This window comes from Vidua chalybeata, chromosome 6 (assembly GCF_026979565.1).
Source record: "Vidua chalybeata isolate OUT-0048 chromosome 6, bVidCha1 merged haplotype, whole genome shotgun sequence".
Lineage (NCBI taxonomy): Eukaryota > Metazoa > Chordata > Aves > Passeriformes > Viduidae > Vidua > Vidua chalybeata.
Window position 1 is genome coordinate 55,625,073 of NC_071535.1, and position 20,991 is coordinate 55,646,063.

At 50.7% G+C, this 20,991-nt stretch overlaps 1 protein-coding gene across 1 annotated transcript in view; it reads left to right on the forward strand.

Moving 5' to 3' along the window:
• KDM2A (lysine demethylase 2A) overlaps positions 1-20,991 on the forward strand; it is a 33,671-nt gene that overhangs the window by 2,490 nt on the left and 10,190 nt on the right. The window contains exons 4-13 of the mRNA XM_053945348.1: positions 12,373-12,511; positions 13,113-13,191; positions 14,373-14,419; positions 14,533-14,711; positions 15,461-15,567; positions 15,880-15,973; positions 16,451-16,604; positions 17,293-17,408; positions 17,523-17,649; positions 18,463-18,884. Coding sequence (XP_053801323.1) covers positions 12,373-12,511; positions 13,113-13,191; positions 14,373-14,419; positions 14,533-14,711; positions 15,461-15,567; positions 15,880-15,973; positions 16,451-16,604; positions 17,293-17,408; positions 17,523-17,649; positions 18,463-18,884 — 1,464 coding nt within the window. The remainder of the gene's footprint in view (positions 1-12,372; positions 12,512-13,112; positions 13,192-14,372; positions 14,420-14,532; positions 14,712-15,460; positions 15,568-15,879; positions 15,974-16,450; positions 16,605-17,292; positions 17,409-17,522; positions 17,650-18,462; positions 18,885-20,991) is intronic.

Here is a 20,991-nt window from a genome sequence, read left to right on the forward strand (position 1 = left end):
ACCTTCAAGGTGCTGCCCATAAAGGTGAATCTTTATCCTTTAATTCTCTGGAATCATTTAGTGTGAGGCTGTGTGGTTCTTGGCATTGAGCTTTGTCCTCAAGATGAGCAGTTCTGGGTGCTGGGGAGTTCCCAAGTGCTTCGGTGGATGTTTTAATTTGGCATCAGAGGCAGTCCCACCTCCTCCCTCATCCTGACACATTTATTCCCACAGCTGTGCAGGATGCAGCTCAAGGTGCTGGTTTGACTGGGGAGTGATCCAGGACTAACCCAAAACATCTGGATAAAGATATGGCAGGTGAAGGGGGCTATCAGCCAGGAACTTAACTGTTTAAAAATGCTTATCATCTCTCAAATAAAAATCAGGAGGAGTTGGTGTCCTGGTGCAGGTGGGCTGGGCTCCAGCAGAATGTGCTAAGCTGGATAAATGCCTGCAGGCTGATGAGCTCCGTGCTTAAGGGGTTTGGGAAGGCACATGGGCAGCAGGGTGAGGCTCGCCTGGACTTGTGTGGCCTCTTGTGTGTGTGTGTTGTCTGTGCTGGCCTGAGGCCCAGGGAGGAGGCATGACCCCTGTGTGGTGGGTGAGGCTTAACTCCTACCTCCTGCCATGCTTTTCCTGGAAACTTCCAGCTCATTATGTGCTCCTGCTGTGTCAGTGACGCTCTCTTGCTGAAGGACCCTTAAAAGATGTTTATTTTTCTTCTGTAGAGCATGATTTGACTTACTCAAATATCTCACATATGCCTTGGACTTGGGAGCTAGGTTAGTAGGTCTAAATGAGAAATTCCAAGTAGGGAAGCAGTGAGCTGGTGATACAGAGTGTTTCTGCTGCTGTCAGCTGTGTTTCTGGTGTGTGACTGGGGTTCAATTAGCAAAAAATAAATGTATTTTAAAAAAACCAACCCAGGTGTGATAGTAGTTCTACTGGCCAAACAACCTGGACCAGAATAGTTTATGGTGGTGAAGGAGCTGAATTAATTGTGTGGTTTGATGGTACCAGCTGAGATGGCAGAGGCAGTTTGTTCTCTGGTGTATCCGGTAATCACACTGACAGCATCTTTTTCCTGATTAGTTTCTATGAGGACATAGAGGAAATCTTGAGTGTTCTGTGTTATTTTATTTAGTTTGCACTAATGTCGATTTCCCCTGCTTCAACGAAAATCTGATGTGTGTCGGTTTTGTGAATGAATTTATCAGTGTTGGTGAAAGATCTGGGTTTGGAGGAGAATTTCACCTCTGCTTCAGGTATGGTCACGTTCCTGCAGGAATTTTCTGCCAGGTCACACATGCCTGTGTGGCACAATGACACTTTGATTAGGTGGGTTGCAGTGCCCTAACTGTACTTTCTTCCTAGTTCAGGCTCTGCATCCATGACTCCCAGGATAACACTGGCCTGGGTGAGTTGCTCTGGACTCAGGGATATCACTGGGAGGATGTCTTGCACCCGTCCAAGGCCATCTCTTGGGAGAAGCTGTGTCCTGCTGAGCTCTGGGAGGCTCACACAGGCAGTGGGTGATGCTGAGTGTGGAGAGGACACAGAGGAGCAAGTTGTGGGATATCCATGCTCCTCACCCAGAGGCTGGGAGCAGTGGAGATGGGACTTGCAGGCACTGTGTAGTTTCCTGCTAATTCTGTGTGAGTGTTCTGCCCAGCTCCGTAACGAGGCAGTTCTTGGGGCTTGGGCCGAGGTGCCAGCATTTCAAGCTGGAGTTGTGTGTTTTGCAGGCCCTTAACTGAGGAGCTGAAATGTTCTATTGTGTCCTGAGCCTGAGTGACAGTCCAGCCCTGGCACTAACAATGCCACAGTCCCTCTCTGAGACTTGGAAGTCTTTGCTGGCTGTCACTGGGTGGTTGCACCCAGCCCATGTCACACCAGGCTGTTGGGCTCCCCACGAGGAGCCTGGACTCCCTAAAGGCTCTGGAGAAAAAGATCTGTTGTCCTGCTGCTCACAGAGAGGCTGCCTGTCCTGCAGAGCAGTCCTGCCATATTCCTGGGTGCTGGAAGTGTGAGGAAATCTCACCTTCTGCCTGCTCCAGGGCTCATTTTGGCAGGCCTGTGCTGTGAACTGAGACTAGCAAGGCCCTGTGAATTGCAAGCTGGGATTAGCACATTACCACAGTGCTGCCATGTGCTTGCAGTGACAATGTTCAGGGTGAGAAATGAAGGGCAGCAACACTGGATCACTTGGGAGCACAGCAGGGGAGTGCCATTATCCAAAGGACAAATCTCACTCATCGCAGCCTTCCCAGCAGTCTGTATCTCAGGGTGTGGTTCCCAGTTAGGATTGCCCTGGTGGCAGAGCTGGTTGAAGAGGTTTTCTCCCTCCCTCAGTGAGTGCTCCAGGAGCTGATGGCCCTGAGGTGAACGCTGCCTCAGGCAATTGTGGATCATCCCCTGGATGGAAGTTGGCAGGGGGGAGGCATCTAGTCCCAGCTGTTGTCTGGGGTAGTGAGCAAACCTGACAGGGCTGGAAGTCTGAGATGGGGAGACAGGGTGGGGTTGGAACCTCTTAAACTGGCTCTGCTGCTGGAGAGAGCCCGAGGAGGAGCCTCGCCCTCCCTGGGGGCTCTGTGGGCTGAGCCACAGCTCCTGCTGAGGGTGCTGGGATGTTGGGCCCGAGTGACCATCCCTGGCTGGGTGCAGTGTCACCCTTATTTTGACTGTGGGAAGAGTTGTGACACCCATGAAGGGAAATGGGCTCGTGGAGCAGAGGACCTAAGTGCTGTGGGTGCTGGAGAATTAGGGAGGTGAGAGGGGAGCTGGGGAGTGAAGTGCTCTATCCCATGGTCTGAGGCAGTCTGTGTCCTGCCTTAGCACTGCCCTGCCCTCTGGTCAGATCCTTGTGTGAAATTTGAGAGGAGGCTCTGCCTGTCCCTACCAGCCAGAAGCCGAGGCCTCTCCTGTAAACAGCAGTTACCAAACCTGCCCTTACATGTCGGTGTCCACGCTATCCCCTGAGAGAGTTCAGATGGGCTTTGCAGCATGTGGAGCCATCAGCTGGGGGATGAAGCCTGGGGAGTGTGCAGACAAGATTTTTCTTATAGCCCTGCGTGCTGTGGAGTGATCCCAGCTCAGCCCATGCCTGAGGGATGGCACTGCTGGCTCTGACCAGTGCCCAGTGTCCCAGCAGCTGGAATCTTATGGTTTCCAACTTGTTTGTATCCTTTCTGCAGGATGGATGGGGTGATAGTTCAGGACACAAGTCATGGACCAGGAAGGCCCACACATGTTGACAGGACACTTGTGACAGTTTTTCTCACAGGACAGGAATAAATTGAGAGATAAATGGCCTCAAAGCTGAGAGAAGGAGGTCGGGGGAGCAGGCTGTGGGCTGCCTGTGTCAGGTAAGATAGGAAAGAGGAGGATGCAGCTTTCTACCTTCCTCCCTGTGTTGCTCCATCTTTAGTGTTTCACAGTATCCCAACAGTGGGATGCAAGGAGCAATCTCATCAGGTTCAGCCCAAGTTCTGGTTTGTCCTGTAAAGCTGCTCACTGCCAGGTAATGATCCTTGGAGATTGCTGGTGTTTGTCACCCCCAGGTATTGGGGGGTGACAGAGGCCAGTCCTGCTGCATGCTGACTTTCCCAGGGCTGCTCCCACTGATTTGGGTCTCATGAGTGTGCTGGGGTGACCCTGTCTGTGTTGCTCCCTGCAGACACTGAGCATGGGATGAGCCCCAGGCACTGGGTGAGAATTCGAGTGTTTTTACATCACCTGCTCCCTCTTCCCCACGTTTGAAATGTGACACTGGCAATTCCTGTCAAGCCAAGCTCCTTCCTGGAGTTCCTCTGTGCCCTGTGTGAAATCCAGCCTGGCCAAATGTCCCTGATCTGCTGGACACACCTCAACTGCCCAGTCTAGACAGGACCTGGGCAGGGGGGGTAATTAATCTCTCCCACATGCCTCAAACTGGAGGCACTACAAATGAGTCATTCCAAGTGACCCAGGTGTAATAAATGAGCTTTAAATAATTCAGGGTCTGTTCAGATTTGGTCTGGGCAGGGCTTTGGTGGAAGCTAGCAGCAACTGAAGGCTATTCTTGGAAAGCTTTAGAAATCCCTGTGAGCATTTAGATCCTGCCAGATGCATGACTGTGCTGGTCCCTGGGAGAATACGTCCCTGAAACCAAGTGGATGCTGTTCCCTCTCAGCAGAGAGGGATACAGGAGGTAAATATCTGCTGGATTCTTGCTGTCCCAAGCCTGGCTGTGCCCTGAGTGTGTCCTGGAAGCTGCACTGCTGACTAAGCAAGGAGCCAAACACCACAGAAGCACTTCAAGTTACCTGTGAGTTACCAAACAATCTCTGCAGGCTTCATTTATGTTCCTGTAATAACCAGGAATAAGTTTTCCCAGGGTTATCCCAGCTGGAGGTGACACTGACAAGTCAGGAGAGCAGTCCCTGTGTCCCCAGTGCCTTTTTAGTTATGTCAGGAGCCACCCAGATTTACAGGTCACTGGCTGGGTTTGGGGGAAAAAGGGTACATGTGGGAAAGTGATGTTATGCTCAGAAGGTGGAGAAACAAGGTGCTGCAGTAATCTTGTCCTCTGAAAATGTATAAAGGAAGCAATTCCCTTCAGGATGAGATCTCTGGTGCTGCTGCTGAGGGAAGAGTGTTGCTGTTTCCAGAGGAGGAAATGATGGCTGAGCCTGTAGGTGGGAGTGAGGAACTTTGGTGTTGTTCTTCCCTTTCCACAGGGGCCTGCATTCCCTGTGCTGCTGATGCTCCCTGTTTGCCTCTTTTCCCAGTTCTTGGCAACCAGGTGGGGAACATTTATAGATGGTTGTGGGTGTTGCTTTCTGCCACTTGAGGTGGTTCAGGTGAGCCTGGTGACAAAGTGTATCCTGGGAATCCATGATGGGGGGAGAGGAGATGGAGCTGTTGGACAGGAGTTCTGTCCTGTTCTTGTGTCCATGCTTGTGCATCTGTGTTGCTGTAGCAACAGCACTGGGAGTAAACAGCAATGAGCTGGCTTTCCAGGGATTTTGAATCCCTCTGGAAGTTCCAGGAACTTGAACCAGAGAAGTTTTTGGGCTGAGATCTGCTCAGGGTTGCCGGGCAGTGAATTTTCCATATTTTAGCCATTGCTTGGTACACGAACAACTTTTACTGAAGCTGCCCCCACACACCCTTTTAGGTCAAGGAGGAGGCTCCCTGAGCTTTGTTCATGCTGGTCCTCAGGGCTGGGAGCTGAGTGCACAATCCTGTTGGGTTTTAGCTGGTCCTGACAGAGTTTGGGAGAAAATGCCACTAGAGAAAAGTCCTCCTTGTTCTTCCACGTACCCCTGGCTCCTGGGAGCTGTAATCTTGAGATAGAGCTGAGGCAGCTGAAAGTGGAAAGGAAAGGGCTGGCAGTGCATGCTCCTTTAAGGTCAAACTGCCTCAGTGTCTTTAATTTGCTGTGCATAAATATTTCCATGTGTCACTGAGCCCCTTTGCCCCATTTGGAGTAAGGAAGGGACGAGTGCTGGGCTCCTTATGGAGGAGAGGGGGAGGGAGTGTGTGCAGGGATGGTGTAACAGCACAGAGTCCAGAGGAAATATCCTTCCTAGTAGCTGGATTCCCACATTGTCCATGTTCTTCCCTATGGCCCTGGGTTGTTTTCTGTCTCCCTGAGCATCTTCAGCCCTATAGCCTGCAATGCAGCCAGCCTGCTGCTGTTCCCTTTAAAAAACAGTGTCAGCTGAGCAGGAATTGCAGTGCAAACCTCAAAGCTTCCTGCATTTTTGTTATTCCAGTACTCCTGTGGTCCAGGGATGGGACAGAACTGGCAACAGTTCTGGGTGATGGGACAGAACTGGCAACAGGTTTTGGCAGAGCTGAGTTGGGACACTGAGAAGTGTGGAGAGTGAGCACTTCCCTGATAAAAAAATCCAAGCTTGTCCTGTGATCTCTCAGTGTGCTGGAGACAGAGAGGTCCCCGCAAGGAATGAAGTCACTCAGGACTGACCTGCTACTGCTGATCAGCTGCACCTCTGAGTTCATATGGCTCTGTCTGTCCCTTGTCCGGGGTCTCTGCCTCCTGGTCTGTGTGTGCTCAGTGGTGGGAATATGGATTAAATGTGTATAATTTTCAAGCCAGCCTTTTTTGGAGCAGTTTGATCTATTTTGTTCCACTTGAGGGAGATTCTGTTGCCTTCCTGCACAAAGCAAAATGAGGAGCTGAGCTGGTACTGCTCATCTACCTCACTGCATAGGGCATATAGTGGGGACATCTGACAGGGAAAGGGCTGCACACAGGGTTTTTTTCCTTAGCTCTTTTCTGATTGGGAAGGGGTGGGATCTAATTCAAGGGATTTTCTCAGTCCTCTCCAGAAATGAGAGGGCTGAATGTCAAAGGATGGCTTTTAGCACTGAGGGTCAGTGTTCAGCCTTGAAATGCTGTGGAGGGTTTGATGGTCCTTCAAGAGCTTCTCTAGGCTTGCATGGAATCCAGGCAGGTTTTGTCCTGATGCCGTGGCTGGTGGTGTAAATGGGCAGTCTGGAGGTTAACAGTGCTATCAAAGCCCATTGGGACAGTGGCTGTGTGTGATAGAGGCTGCAGGTGACTAGAGTGAGGAGCCAGAGCCTTTCGTAGGAGCATGCTTCCTTTTTGGGACTGCTGCCAGAGCTGCCCATCTGTGATCTGATCTAGCATGTTCCTCTGCTTCGTGGTTTTGCTGCTGTGGCTGGTCAGTGTGTGGTTTGGGAGCAGCTGTGGAGCTCTCCTTGGCCCTTCCATGCTGCCTCCACACTTGCCTTGCTCCAATTCCCCAAATTACTCCTCATGTACATTGAATTTTGTAACCCGAAAGTGCAAACCAAAGCGTTCTTCCCGGTCATTCTGAAGTGCTGCCAGCCTTGCTCATGATAGGAATCCCTCCTGGAGCTGAGAAGCCTGGAAGGGCTCCAGTTTTGTGTAGATCCTGTTTGCTTCTCAGCCTGGTGCTTTGAGTCTGTCTCTGTCCAGGGATGTGCCACCTGGGATACACCCATCCTGCTCTCCAGGTTTTGAGAGAAATGGGAGGTGGTGAGGGGCATTAAACGTGAGTTAAGCTCAGACCTCTTGTCCTGGGTCTCTCGAGGCGATTGTGCCTGTTCTTTAGATTCTAAGTGGTGCCTCCCATACCTGGGGGAACAAAGAGTCCAAGATTGAAGGTGGGAGAGGCACAGAGGGCAGGAACCTGCTGCCTCTGTGCTGTGCTTGTGCTCCAGAGCTTAGAGCCCAGCCCAGGAGCTGAAGTGGGAGGTGCAGGCTTGGAGGGGAGAGGGATATAGAAAGGAAAAGCTCCTGTGCTTAAGATAAGCAGTGACCTGGCAGGCTGCTGATTGGGTATCATAATCTTGGTGCCTCGGTTCTTCACACTCTATCTGGAAACACTGGCAAGGGAGGATCTTCCCTACATAGCCCTTTCTGGCATTGGCACCTGCTGTGCCCTGGGTCTGTCTGATCACAGCCTGGCTGCTTCCCTGCTTGTCCATCCTCCTGTCAGGCTGCCTTGTGTCTTCCTGGAGAAATGGAAGTTGCTCTTCCCACTTTGCCACTGCTAAAATTGCTGGGGATTCTCAGCACAAGGTCTCGGAGGCAGAATTCTGGACTTGCCCCAGGTACTTGCTGGAGATCAGAACATCCATCAAGAGATTTGAATGTTGCAGGTCTGGATTTATCTAGGCAAGAGCCACAGTTGTGTGCTGTAAAAATATGTGAGAAGTTAAATTCCTTAACTGCGGAGAGTTGAGCTGGTTGATTTATTATCAATTTGGGTGCAATTCAGCAGAGTAAACCTGCAAAGGGGTGGAGTGAGGACAAAATGCACTTGTAGGTCACACTGTTCTATGGATACACTGGAAGCCAGGGAGAAGTTAAAACCTGCAACAAGGGGAGTTTGGGACTGGAAATGGAGGTGAAACTTTCCTGCATTCTTCACGTCAAAGGAGTAGAAGAGGGTTGTGGAAGGCTTCACATGGGCAAGCTGCTCTGGAAAGACGAAAAGCGAGAGGGGTGCTCTGGTCTCCTGAGGGGGAAGGAGCTGTGGCATAGCAGGAAGAGGTTCCTGGTGACTGGGAGATGGAGCTGAGGGAGGGGATGGCAGCAGACAGGACAGGAAGTGACTAAAATACTGTGGTGTGTGTTGGTTTCACTCTTTAAATACATGAGGCTCTTTCAGCGAAAGGACAGCTTGTTCTTTTTTTCAAATGTGACCTTGTACTCGTTCTCCCCTCAAAAAAACCTCACAGGAGAGTTTTTCTGGCTCTCTTCAGCTGACTGTCAGCTCCTTTGCTGTTAGAGGGAGCTGTGCTCCATGGAGGCAGCGCTTGCTGTTGGAAAGAGGTTTCCAAGGAAGGATTTTGGAGAGTGCTGCTGTGGAGATTCATGAGGCATTTTCCCTGGAATCCTTGGGTGAAGGAGAATGCAGGTGAAAGAATCAGAATAGAAGGGATAGCTGTCAGTAGGTTAATATTCATGCTTCCTATTTCCTCCATTAATTGAATGGTACTCAGGAGGGTCAGAAAGAAATGGTGAAGGACAGCTGTCTTAGGTGGGAATTGTTGGCTGTCTGGTCTTGGAGGATGAATAAAGTGCCTTGATCTTGACCCTGCCTGACACAGAGAGAAAAGGTTTGGACCACTTGTCAGTTCTTCCTTAGTAAAACTCTCAGCAGGATGAAGAATGCCTGAATTCTAAGAGAAAGCTGGGAAAACAAAGTGATATTTAAATATTGCTGCTTTATACTGAATGCTGAGGTTGTCCTACAGATAGTGTAATGTGCCTGACTCTGTGCCCTTGCTTCACTGGAGCTGAACTTCACTCAGAACGTTGTCACAGGTGGCAGTTCTGGGGACATCTGCTGGTCTCATTTTGGGAAGCTGTGTGTCCCTGGCTGAACTGGTTGATACTGGAAGGTCTCCCAATAGTGGAGTCACTCCCAGGAAGAAGCAGTTCTAGTCTAAGAGCCCAGGACTGTGAGTTGCTGATGTTCTCTGGATGGGCTGTAGAAATGTGCTGGAAAGGGATACTCAGCCAAGCCCCATCCCTAGCACAGGCTGTGGGACATGGGTAGCCAGCTCTTCCTGGGAAGAAGTCAAGCTTGGTGTTGTCAGAAGGATTGGCACAGCTCTGTGTGTGCAATAGTGGCAAGGTAAGGTTGGCATTAGCTTGTCATGGCTTTGCAGGTGTCACCTGTAGCCAGTTATTTATCCAGGCAGCAATTTCCTGTGTGGCAGAGAAGAAAAGGGGTTTTGGAGCATCAACTGAGCACATCTGTCCTCATACAGAGATACAGTTTGGGGACATGGGGTCTGTGGTTTGTGTCACTGTGCTGTGAGGAAGCTGCAGACTCCAGGAGGGGAAAACTCCCGCAGATGCTGCCTCTCCCATAACGCATGCCTGGAAGCACAGAAGCCTTTCCTTCCTCCTGCCTGCGCTGGGGCCCTGAAATATTGTTTTTCCCCACCCTCCCAAGACAACAATGACTTGAAAGCAGTGTGGCCCCGGCCGCCTGCGATGGGATGGGAGCTGTTTGCATTGTGCTTTTGGGTCCTCAGCCACGGCTGGGATCCTGCTCTCCTCATGCTGGGCCAATTAGGAGGCCAGACTCTTCCCTGCCCACAGGAACAGGCGAAGCTGATCTGCCTGGGAGCTGGAGGGGGTTTGTGGCTGATGCTTTGCTGATGACAGGAGCAATAGACTTTGGAATTTGCTCCGCTGGAGGACACAATCCCCTTCCTTCTGTGTTTTGCATCCCTGTTTCCTCATTGCAAAGGGATTCAAGTTTAAGGTGTTCCTGCCTGTATCCTGGTGTTTGCACTTCTGTGGTGTGGTTGCCTTATCATGGAGTGGTTTGGGTTGAAGGTTCCAACCTGTTTGCTTTGGAGGCTGTACTGTGAAGGAGATCTGTGAAAAAAGTCTGAACAGGGCCCTGATCCCACAGTGCATCTCCAGCATCCACCCATGGCACCAAGAGGATCCGAATCAGGCCCAGCCACGTGGTCGCATTTCTGTTGAATGAGCTGCTCTATACAATCCAGAGCCTGGCTTGGTGCCACTTCCAGAAGGACAGACCATGCCTGGTCATCGTGTCTGTGGCTGGAGCTGCATTCCAGCCTGGATATCCTGAGGTTCATCCTCAAATGGGACTCACCTGAGTTCCAGCCCAGTGCAGTAACCCTGCTCCTGGTTAAGTGTAGCCAAGGGAGTCCAATATAATCTATTAAGGGACTGGTTTGGACATAGCCTCTTCTTGCTAGATTTTCCATGCCAAACCTTTTCCTCCCAAAAGGTGAGGTTTTGAATCCAGCAAAGGCAAAGGAGTTGCTTTTCCCCCTAAAAGTGGGTGTCTGGAGTAAGGGAGCAGGTCAAAAAGCAGCCTGGTCTGGCAGTGAGCAGGACCTACTTGATCCCAAAGCAGGTGAGATCAGGGACTGCAGAATCTGCCTCTTCATTGTGCACATCCTGTCTCTGACAGAGAGCTGCGTGCTGGGATCTGTAGTCCTAGACTTGCCTCGGATTGGGAAGAGTGAAATGTTGGTCATGCTGGAAGGTGATTCACATCCTTGCCTGGCACAGGTGTGTCTTGAACTTCCCTGGTGTGATTTAGTAAGATAGGATGAAGTGGGCCTTTCCCCAAAGTGCTGGGTTCTTCAGGAAAAGCTGAGTTTGAGGTTTGCTCATTGTCCCTAAATCCTGCACAGGGCAGACCCCTCTCTGCTCTGTGCCCTCATTTTAAAGCTGAGTACCACGCAGGCTTCATGGATTCCAGGATTTTTAAGGATAAGTGCTTTATGAGGTGGGCTAATCATCCATTATAACGCACCTCTATATCTCTAACTCCAAGTTCTGATGCATCCCCTTGGAAGGACCAGTCTCAGTTTAAAGGCACACTGAACATTTGGGAGTTCCAGTTTTTGGTGAGTGCAGCCCAGCTTTAGCAGTGGGAAATTCCAAGTGTTCCCAAGGAATAGGTCCCTTCTGCTGGTGCCATTCCCATGTCTATGCTTTTAAAATGCATTTTCCCGCCTTTATACAAGTGTCTCTGTAAAAACCCATAAGTAAAGTGAGTTTCTGTGTTGTTAAAAACGGGGAGATCCCGCTCATCTTTAGTGGATGGCTTAAGACAAAGGACAGCAGCCTCTTCCAGATTGTTTAATCCTTGGGGCCATTGGACAGACCCTGGTTGCACGATCCTGAAGACTCTGCCTGAAGTGCCCCATTCAGGAGCAGCCAGTTGTTCGTGCCTGGCTGATCAGGTGTTTGTGTCCCTGTCACTCAGGTTTTTGGGAAGGGGGTTGGAAAGCTGAGCACCGTCAATGGGCTGTTAACAATGGGTGAGTGACTCTGTCTTCATGGCAGGGGAACTCCTTGTGCATCCATCAGCCTGCTTGAAACTGTGAGTTAAAATTAAATGTTGGAGGGAGTGGGGGAAAAGCCTTTTTTTGTGTGTGTGTCCCTACATGCTCCTGCACTGGCTCATCTCATTAATCTAAAAAAAAAAAAAATATTTAAAGCAGTACTTCTGTATGAGGGAGTCATTCCTCTTTCTCCAGTGAGGTTATCGAAGGCTGCTTCTGGTGGTGTTGCTGGGGATGTGACACTGCCCCTCCTTACTGCAGGCAGGTGCCAGCAGCTGTGTCACCTCCTGTCCCTGGCTGTCTGCTGGCCCAGCAGTTGGTGTGCTTGATAATGGGAACATCCCTAATTAGGGGAAGGCAGCTTGGCTAATTCAGAGCAGGTTTGCCTTTTATCTGAGGGGATTTAGGGAGCATTCCCACGCAGGGCTCTGCTCTCTGGCCAGGTGGCCAGCAGCTGGGGACAGTAATTTCTTCCAGATCCAGCAATGCCAGAAGAGGATGTCTGTCAGGAATCCCTGTACAGATGTGCTTACAAGACCCTCTAAGAAAAGTGTTCCTTCCACTCTGCTATTCTTCCCCACACAAACAAGGGAATAAATCAGCTTTTGTGTGCAGGCACAGCCAAAGATGAAAACTTGAGAATCTATTTTTTTTTTATCATTGGTGTTCTGGTAGAGATTTAAACTCACAAGTGCCTTTACCTCCAGTGCAGCAAAATACTGCTGCACCTGTAAAACTGGGGAACTGATTCTTTGTTCTTTGCCTCTGTTACTCTAAACTCTCTCCCCTCCTCCCATATTTCTGTGTTAGAATTCATTAGGAGTGATTATCTGTCTCTCATATAGCCCAATTAGGACAAATCTGGATGGAGGAGGGGCAAAGCTGATGTTTCAGTGGTATGTTTTGGGTTCAGGACAGACCTGGGCTCCCATAGAGGCCGTGGCTGAGCTGTGTTAGGTTGGGATGAGGCTCTGGTTGTTCCTCCTACTCCATGGCTTCCCTTCCTGGTCCATAACTTCTCCCTTCCCGGTGTTCCCCCCTCAGCGTGGCACAATGAGGCGGCGTTACGAGGACGACGGCATCTCCGATGATGAGATTGAAGGGAAGAGGACATTTGACCTCGAGGAAAAGCTGTCCACCAACAAGTTCAACTCCACTTTCGTGGTCTTCATGGAAGGCAAAGGTTTGTCTGGGGGCTGCTGGTCCCAGCGAGTGTGTATGGGGAATGGCATGGAAGCTGCTCGTTTCAGAGAGCACAGAGCCAGTCTGCAGCTTGCTGGGACATGTGGCAGCCAGGAATGGGAGGGTTTGCCTGGGTCAGCACCTGTAATTGCAGCCACATGTCTACCAGATCCTTAATTCAAGGACCGTGTGGGATGTCTCCCCTTCCTTTCAGCATGCACACGGCTCCGTGGGATGGCTTTTCATCACACAGCCCCTCATGAGGATTTACTGGGAGGGAAGAGCACTTCTGCAAGGCATCTCTTGCTTGGCTCTGAGCTTCCTAGGGAAGCGAGCACCAAAATCCAGGCTGTTCACCTGTCAGGAGCAGCCTGTTGGAGCAAACCCTCCTTAGGGGCCCTGTCTGAGGCTTGTCAGCAGCACACACCCTGCTGCGTCTCAGAACTGCTGCAAAGGAGTTCCAGGATTTCTGAAGGAGTGTAGAAAAGTGAGGAGCAGGGTTGGACTAGGGATCTCCAGAGATCCTTTTCAACCTGAGCATGTCTATAATACTCTGAAGAAGTTTCTCCTAAACCTTCCCTCTTCTTGTCTCCCCACACCAGACTTCACAGTTGAGTACATCCAGCGGGGTGGCCTGAGGGACCCGCTCATCTTCAGGAGCTCGGACGGCCTGGGGATAAAGTAAGTGCTGGGAGCACGGAACGGTGGGTGACTCTGGCCCAGTTCCTTCATCTCTCCATACTGCGTGGGATCTGATCCTGGCTCTGCCAGGCTGGTTTGACTGTTGTGTCCATGCTGTTTTTTATGTGCAGTGGGCAGAGAGAAATATCTTCCAGCTCAGTTATCCCGTTCTTCCTAGTCTGTTTGGACTGAAAATGAGAGGACTGAATTGGCTGTAGGTGATCAGAATTCCACCAAATGTCTGGAAAGTCCCACTGCTGCTCTGATGCAACATCTGGCTGGGTTTCTTTCCTAGTAACATAGGCATCTATTGCCAGAGAGTCAAACAATTTGTAGTATTTCTGGCATTTTCCAGAATTACAACCTGATTTTCCGAACTTCTAAGCTGCTGTCTGCCTCTCTTGCTGCAGTACATCCATTGAGGTTTGCATCTCTTAAGTGTAAACTGGGTCAATGTTTTTGGGGTTGATTAGAGGAATAAATGGTCATTTATTTTCAGAGCTAGTACCAGCAGCACTGCTCCAAATTCCCTCAGCCTTGAGGTTCCATGGCTGTGAACAGATGGGTGACATCTCATCCAGTGCAGGGCATTCTATGCTGGGGTGAGTTGGGTAGGAAGTTGTGCCAGGCTCAGTTTAACTGCTGGGTGACTTGGGAGGGTAGAGATTTAATACTGGGTATTACAGTTTGACTGAAACTGTATTTCTCCTGAGCTTTTGGATATTTCTCTGGATCAAGAGCTGCTCAAATGGCTGCCAGCCTGCTCTGCCTGTGACAGCAGTGTTTGTACAGAGAAGGGTGCCAGTACAAACATTGGAGTGGTTCTGCTGTGTCAGTGGAATATACTGCGTGTCCTGCTCCGGCCGTGCCTTTGGACTGGGATAACTCACACAAGCAGCCTTTAAAATGAGAACTGGGATTGCTTAGTTAAAGGCCTCTTGGCTCCTTTGCTAGAAGTCACTGTACAACAGCTCTGGCGATGGTACATCCTATTCCCGAGCCTGCTTCCTGAGCCAGAAGTTTGTCCTAGTGTTTCACCCCAGTCCTGTGCCCCCAGAGATCCTAGGCCTTCTCCAACACCAAAGCAGCACAGATGTACCTTCAGGGTGCCAATTCCTGGGTCACAGGATGTGCAGCCAGAAGCACTTGATGGTCTTTTTAGCCAGATGTTTGTCCCACAGGATGCCGGATCCGGACTTCAGCGTGAACGATGTGCGGCTGTGTGTGGGTAAGTGTACAGAGCCACCCTGCACTCGCTTGTGTGGTTGGGGTCTTTGAGGATCTCGCCTCCTGGAGTCCGTGGTGCACAGGGACAGTTCAGTGATGTGTCTGTCGTGGCAGGGAGCCGACGGATAGTGGATGTGATGGATGTGAACACGCAGCGGGACATCGAGATGTCCATGGCACAGTGGGCACGCTACTACGAAACGCCAGAGGAGGAGCGGGAGAAACTCTACAATGTCATCAGCCTGGAGTTCAGCCACACCAAGCTGGAGAACCTGGTGCAGAGACCTGCTACGGTGAGTGGGGACTCTTCCTCGGGGAGGGATCTGCTTTCTGTGGAAATCTGGAGGTGAGGTGCAGCCTGGTGTTGGGATGTGGTAAAAGAGGGGCTGCTTGGGACACACATGGGCTCATAAAATTTCCAGTCTGAAAGCTGCTGAAGCCGATCTCCTAGTCAGGCTGTGGTGACCATGGCCAAGTCCTTGGTATGTCACTCTGTGGAGAGATAGCCTGTTCATTGGCTGTCAGCAGTTAGAAACATGGAAGTCTGAACTCTGCACAGTGTGGCAGGGAGAATTCCTGATGCAAAATGCTGAAATCTCTGAGGAGGCTAAGACTGGAGGTATGCTGGAAGAGGGGCAGGAAGCTGTTTTGTGCTGGGAAGATGAGCTGTGGGAGGTGGCATGGATGGGATGAACATTTCGAACTACCTCTGCAGTCAGCAGGGTGGAAGTGGCAGCTGTGTGGGGCCAGTTACTTCTCTCTGTAACTGCAGAGGGAACCTTGACATCTCTGGCTCTCCTGAAGCTTAGGGAGTTGAATGTCACCCGTAGGAGATGCTGTCTGGCATATTTTTTATGGAAGTCCAGAGATGGCATCTGAATACCTGATCCTAAGTGCTTTATGTGTAGGACTGTCCCAGTAGCACTGGGAAAGTTTCTGGGTGTGGAAAAGGACCAAAAAGGGATTTGCCAGCCTGGGGTAGCAAAAGGTTTTGCTGTGCCCCTTTTTTTCTCTGCTCACGTCTCCTACCTCTCTGCTGTAGGTGGATTTGATTGACTGGGTTGATAACATGTGGCCCAGGCACCTGAAGGAAAGTCAGACAGAGTCTACCAATGCCATCCTGGAGATGCAGTATCCAAAGGTGCAGAAGTAAGTGAATTCTTGAGCTGTGGCAGGCAGCAAACAATCTCTTGCAAGAAAACTACCCAAGGGATCAGCAGTGTGTACCAGGGGGAAGGGGGAGGGGCAGTCTCCCAGCTTATTCTTGTGGGTGACACTTGTAAGGCCACTGCAGTCACTTACTGAATCCCCTTTAGCTGTGTGGAAAAGGGGCTGGGTGGCTTGTGACACTGCTCTGAGCCATTGGCCTGGGTTTGGGGGACCCATTCCCTTGGAATGTTATATCTGCTCCAAAGTGTGGATCACCATTTATTTTCACCTTCTCATCTTGTTTTCCACCAGATACTGTTTGATGAGTGTCAAGGGCTGCTACACAGATTTCCACGTGGACTTTGGTGGCACTTCTGTGTGGTACCACATCCACCGAGGGGGAAAGGTAGGACAGTGCTTATTGGGACAGCTGTAGGTGCTTTAGGAAAGTGGCTGTTGGTCTGCTTTTGTGTAAATCCTTGAGGATGCAGGTCCCAGACAGCAAATTGAAATCTTTCCACCCTAAACTTACCTATATTGCATGGAGCCAGACAGGTGCCAATCCCTAGTTCAGGTGTAGCTCTGACGTGGTAAATCAAACTTAGTAAATCTCCTTGTCACTCTGGTGGCTTTCCTGGGCTCTGTATCTCTTGATGCTGATGTAAATCATAACTTAAAAAGCATCCCAAGCTCAGGCTGCTTGTAGCACTCAGTGTGTCAGGCTGGGAAAGACCTTGCTTGCCCTCTTGAGGGGGGCAGCTGTTGCAGTCATTTTGCTGGGAAGTTCTCAGGGGAGAGGCAAGGAAGAGATTCAGATGTTGGGAAGAAGCCATAGCTGTTCATTATGCGATGACTTACATGAGTGTGTTGTCTTTATTTGCAGATCTTCTGGCTGATCCCTCCCACACCCCAGAACCTGGAGCTCTATGAAAACTGGCTTCTCTCAGGGAAGCAGGGAGACATTTTCCTTGGGGACAGAGTGTCAGAGTGCCAGCGCATCGAGCTCAAGCAGGGCTACACATTTGTCATCCCCTCAGGTACTGTCAGGGTGGGCAGGGGCATCCTGGTCTTGGCCAGGGTTGTGGCAACACTGAAACTCCTGGGACACTGGCAGGATTTAGCTCCCTCATGAGTTACTGGAAGAGGGAGATGTGATGTGGCTCTGTCCTCTTGCTTGCCACCTCCCAAAACATGCCTGTGATAGCACTGTGGATCCAGCCCAAGTGTTAGGAAAGCTCTGGCTGGCTCAAATCACATTTGATTAATTATTAAAGGAGGCTTTCCCAGATTCTGTCATCAACAGTGTAAGTTCAGGAGAGGCTGGCCCAAGGGGCAGCTCCTCAGCTTCCTAGGTGTCTGTGTTACCACTGCAGAGCTGTGGCATACAGCAGGACCAGGAACAGAAAACACCAGGGATTGCACAACTCACTCATTTGAGTCCTGTTATCACAACTGACACTTCTTCTGAACTGAGTGGCTTTGCCTTAAGGAAACCCATGCTGGAATTCCCCAGATGTTGGACTTGGCTGGATTGCTTAGCCTTGGAGATAAGGAGTGGAACTTGAGTTATTTTGAAGGTGTTTAGAGTGTTGGAACAGACTTCAGAAGACTGTTTCCCTTGGTGCTAGTCCTAATGCAATTAGGAAACAATCTAGGATGACAACAGGGTGACAAAAAGCTGCGCAAGATGGATCAGAAGAATTCTTCCAACTCTTTCTCCCTAAGGTTGGATCCATGCTGTGTACACTCCCATGGACACGCTGGTTTTTGGCGGCAACTTCTTACACAGCTTCAACATCCCTATGCAGCTCCGGATCTACAGCATCGAGGACCGCACACGGGTAAGGACCTGTGGGAGACCTGTGCTGGACACTGGGCCACACCTGGTGTGGCATCTGTCATCTGAGAGCAGCAGTGGGAAGGAGGCCTGACAGATCTTCTTGCCTATTTTGCAGGTCCCAAATAAATTTCGTTATCCCTTCTATTACGAGATGTGTTGGTACGTGCTGGAGCGTTATGTGTACTGCATCACCAGCCGCTCCCACCTGACCAAGGACTTCCAGAAGGAATCCCTCAGCATGGGTAAGTCCAGCCTTATTCCTTCCTTACCCCTATCCAACTGGCTTCTTACACCCTCCTGCAGGGGCACTGGCTCAGCAGCATGCCAAGCAGGGGAGGGCTGGGTGGGGATTTTTTTGGGCATGAAGTCACAACCAGCCAGACTTCTGCTTCCTCCTATGGCCCTGCAGCAGCCCAGGTTCCTCACAGCTGTGAAACCAGCACACAACCAGTTCAGAGCCTTACACAGAAGAGATGGGGGAGAAGTTGTAATGATCACCACAGTGCTGTGGACAGAAATTCTCTGTGACTGGCCAGGGCCTTCTGCACACAGGGTTTGAGGGGCTGACACAGTTACTTGGAGGGCTTGGCGACCTCACGGTCATGAGTGAGTCCACATCCTCTTTATCACATCATGAGGGCAGCATCAAGATCCTGAGCCCTCAGCTGAAGATCCCAAGCCCCAAAGCAAAATGAGGTTGAACAGGGCTTTGAGCAACATTTTGTAGTGGAGGATGTCCAAGGCCCATGGCACCGGGGCTGGGCTAGATGACAGTCAGGTCCCTTCCAACCCAATTCCATGAAATTAAGTCTAGGACATGAAATTTAGTCTAGGGCATTTGCTATTTCTTCCTCTGGGAGCCTTTTCCATATCTAGTGCCCTACATTCCCACAGACAAGCCAGGAATGGGAAGTGTTTAGCTGTTCTTTTCCAGTTTCTCTGTTCCTTCCACCTCATACAAATCTGTTGCTCCAGCATCCCTCATGACTGGGGGGGATCCCACTAAACACGGAACACTTCCTGTGATTGCTCTCCCTGTTTCTCCATCATGGTAGATATGGAGCTGAGCTCCTCGGACTCTGTGAACATGGAAGAGGAGGAGGAGGAGGAGGATGATGAGGATGCAGCAGGGAAGGAATCCCGGCGCCCCATGACCAGGAGGTCCATTCTCACCAGCCCCATCGCCAACGGTGCCAACATGGACTATGACGAACTGGGCAAGAGCTGCCGGAGCAGCCTGCCGGGGCTCAAGAAGACCCCATCCATAGACTCTTCTGACTCCAGCCGGGGCTCCCAAAACGGCCAGGCCTGGGACCCAAGTGGGGGCAGCCCCCGCAAGAGCAGGAAGGTGCACCTGACCCAGTTTGAGCTGGAGGGGCTGCGCTGCCTTGTGGACAAGCTGGAGTCGCTCCCTCTGCACAAGAAGTGTGTTCCCACCGGCATCGAGGATGAGGATGCCCTCATCGCTGACGTCAAGGTAGGCCTGAGCCAAGTGCAAAGCACTTCCCACGAGGAAACTGGGCTTCATCCTCACCCTACCCCTGTCCTGGGGCAGGATTGGTGTCCTCCTCTTCCTCTGTGTTTGGCTGATGTTACACCTGAGGGACATCCCTGGGATATGGGGTTGGGAAAGCAGGAGAGTGGCTGTGCCCTGGCTGGATCCCTTATGGCTGTCAGTGCAGGGGTTCTCGTGGCTGATGCAGTTTACTTCCAGTTTTGGCTGTGGACTCTGTGACAGTTGGAGCCTTTTCCTTGCCCCGGGTGGATTTGGCTTTGTTCCTTCGAGTTGTTTGCCCAGGGTGTGACCTGGAGTTATGAGAGTCAGTTATTTTGGGCTGGTGAGGGTTGTTTGGATTTTATTTGCCTTCACCTGTTGAGCTTTGGTGTTCTAGCTGTTTCAGCACTGAAGTGGGAATGTCAGCTTCACTCTATCCCCAGAAATCCATTCTAGTCCCTAAAAAGTTACCTTCTGCTCCTCTCCATGCTGTTGGTGTTCTGTACAGCTGCTTGCCTGTACCAAAGGTGACATCCACACACAGCCATGCATGTGTCCTTGTCTTTGCCATTGTTTTTATTTCCAAGTGCTGTCTCCTGACGTTTTTTGTGAGATGTTTGGGTAAATCCAGAGCTCTGCTGTGTTTGGAGCAGAGGATGTGTCTCTGGGGTCTTGGCTGAAAGAGTCTAGGTGCTGTTAGGGGCTGAATTTCTGGTTTTCTGTGGCTTTTCAGGCATCCTGTGTGCGCTGTGACCTTTGAGAATGTGACGTGTGTTTCTGAGCCCTGTATGGTGCTCTGGAGGAACCTGAGCTGTGGACTCTGTGTTTCACCCTTGGGCTGATGAAAGGAGACTGGTGTTGGGCGTTTTGAAGGCAGAGCCTTAAAGGTTGTTGGTGTTCAGCTGGAGGTTTGAGACCTGATCAAAGAATCTGTTCATGTTTTGGAGGTAGTAAAGGTGTGCCTGTGGTTTTGGTGTGACCAGGCCTCTGTGTGCAATTGTACCTCGCAGATGAGCTGCGGGTGACAGCCTTTGTAGTCCCAGACAGCTTCCCTGAGGATTTGCTCCTTAAAGCTGGCTGTCCTTGGAGGTTTGGAAGTATCCTAAGCTGCAGGACTCCGTCCCTCAGGATTGGCATCCTCAAGGCATCAAGGTCCTTAGTCACAGACTGCAGTGGCTGGGGAATGTGGAACAAGTTTGTCCAACCACAGCAAAGCTCTACTTTCAAAACCCATTTTCCACAGAGGTGATGGAAGTGGCCAGTAGAAGTTGGCTTGTAAAACCTGGGAAGGGCTTAAGACATTTCTAGCTAAAACTTCTAACTTGGGCCACCAATCTGCAGCAGGGACTTTTGCCCTTGTGTCACCAAGTAAGGTCATTGATGGAGCTGGGATCTGGCCAAGCTGGAAAGCTGCACTTTGGTCTGTGCTGCCCACAGTCAGAACGTGGCGTTTTCTCATCCAGGCGTGCCGCCTTGATCAGCCCATCCAGTGCCACTCTCTGCTGTCCAGTGTCCCCAGGCACTCCAGGAGCAGGAAAATGCTGCCTTTTCCCACAGCCTCTTGTGTGGTGATCAGGATTTCAGGGTGTCTGTGTGTTGGGTCATGTGGAGAAATATGTATCCTGTCACGAGTTCAGCCTGGAGCGTCACTTGGCGGGATGTGACACTTTGGATGTGACAAGGTTGTGCTTTCAGCTCTGTGGCAGAAATTGTCTGAAAATTCTGAGTGTGATGGAGGTCATTGGAAGGATCATTGACAAAGAGGGAATTTCTGAGAGGTCCTGTTATCTTTTGACTGCTTCCATCCATGATTTCTGACCTCTCTGTGGTGGTTTTGACTAGTTTTGACAGGAGGATGGTCATGAGGCAGCTGACAGCAGGTCTGTGGCCTGGCATAAACAGGTTATATCTGTGCTGTGCATGGAGCTGCTGGAGCACTAAGGATTGTAGAAACAAGATAAGCCTTTCCCTGAAGTGCTGATCCTGTCTCCAGGACCTCATCTCAAAAGTTCTCATGTGGCATTGGTCACTCCTGACTGGGCAATGGGCAGAGAGAGAATTTGGTGAGGACTGGGAATGGTATCCTCAG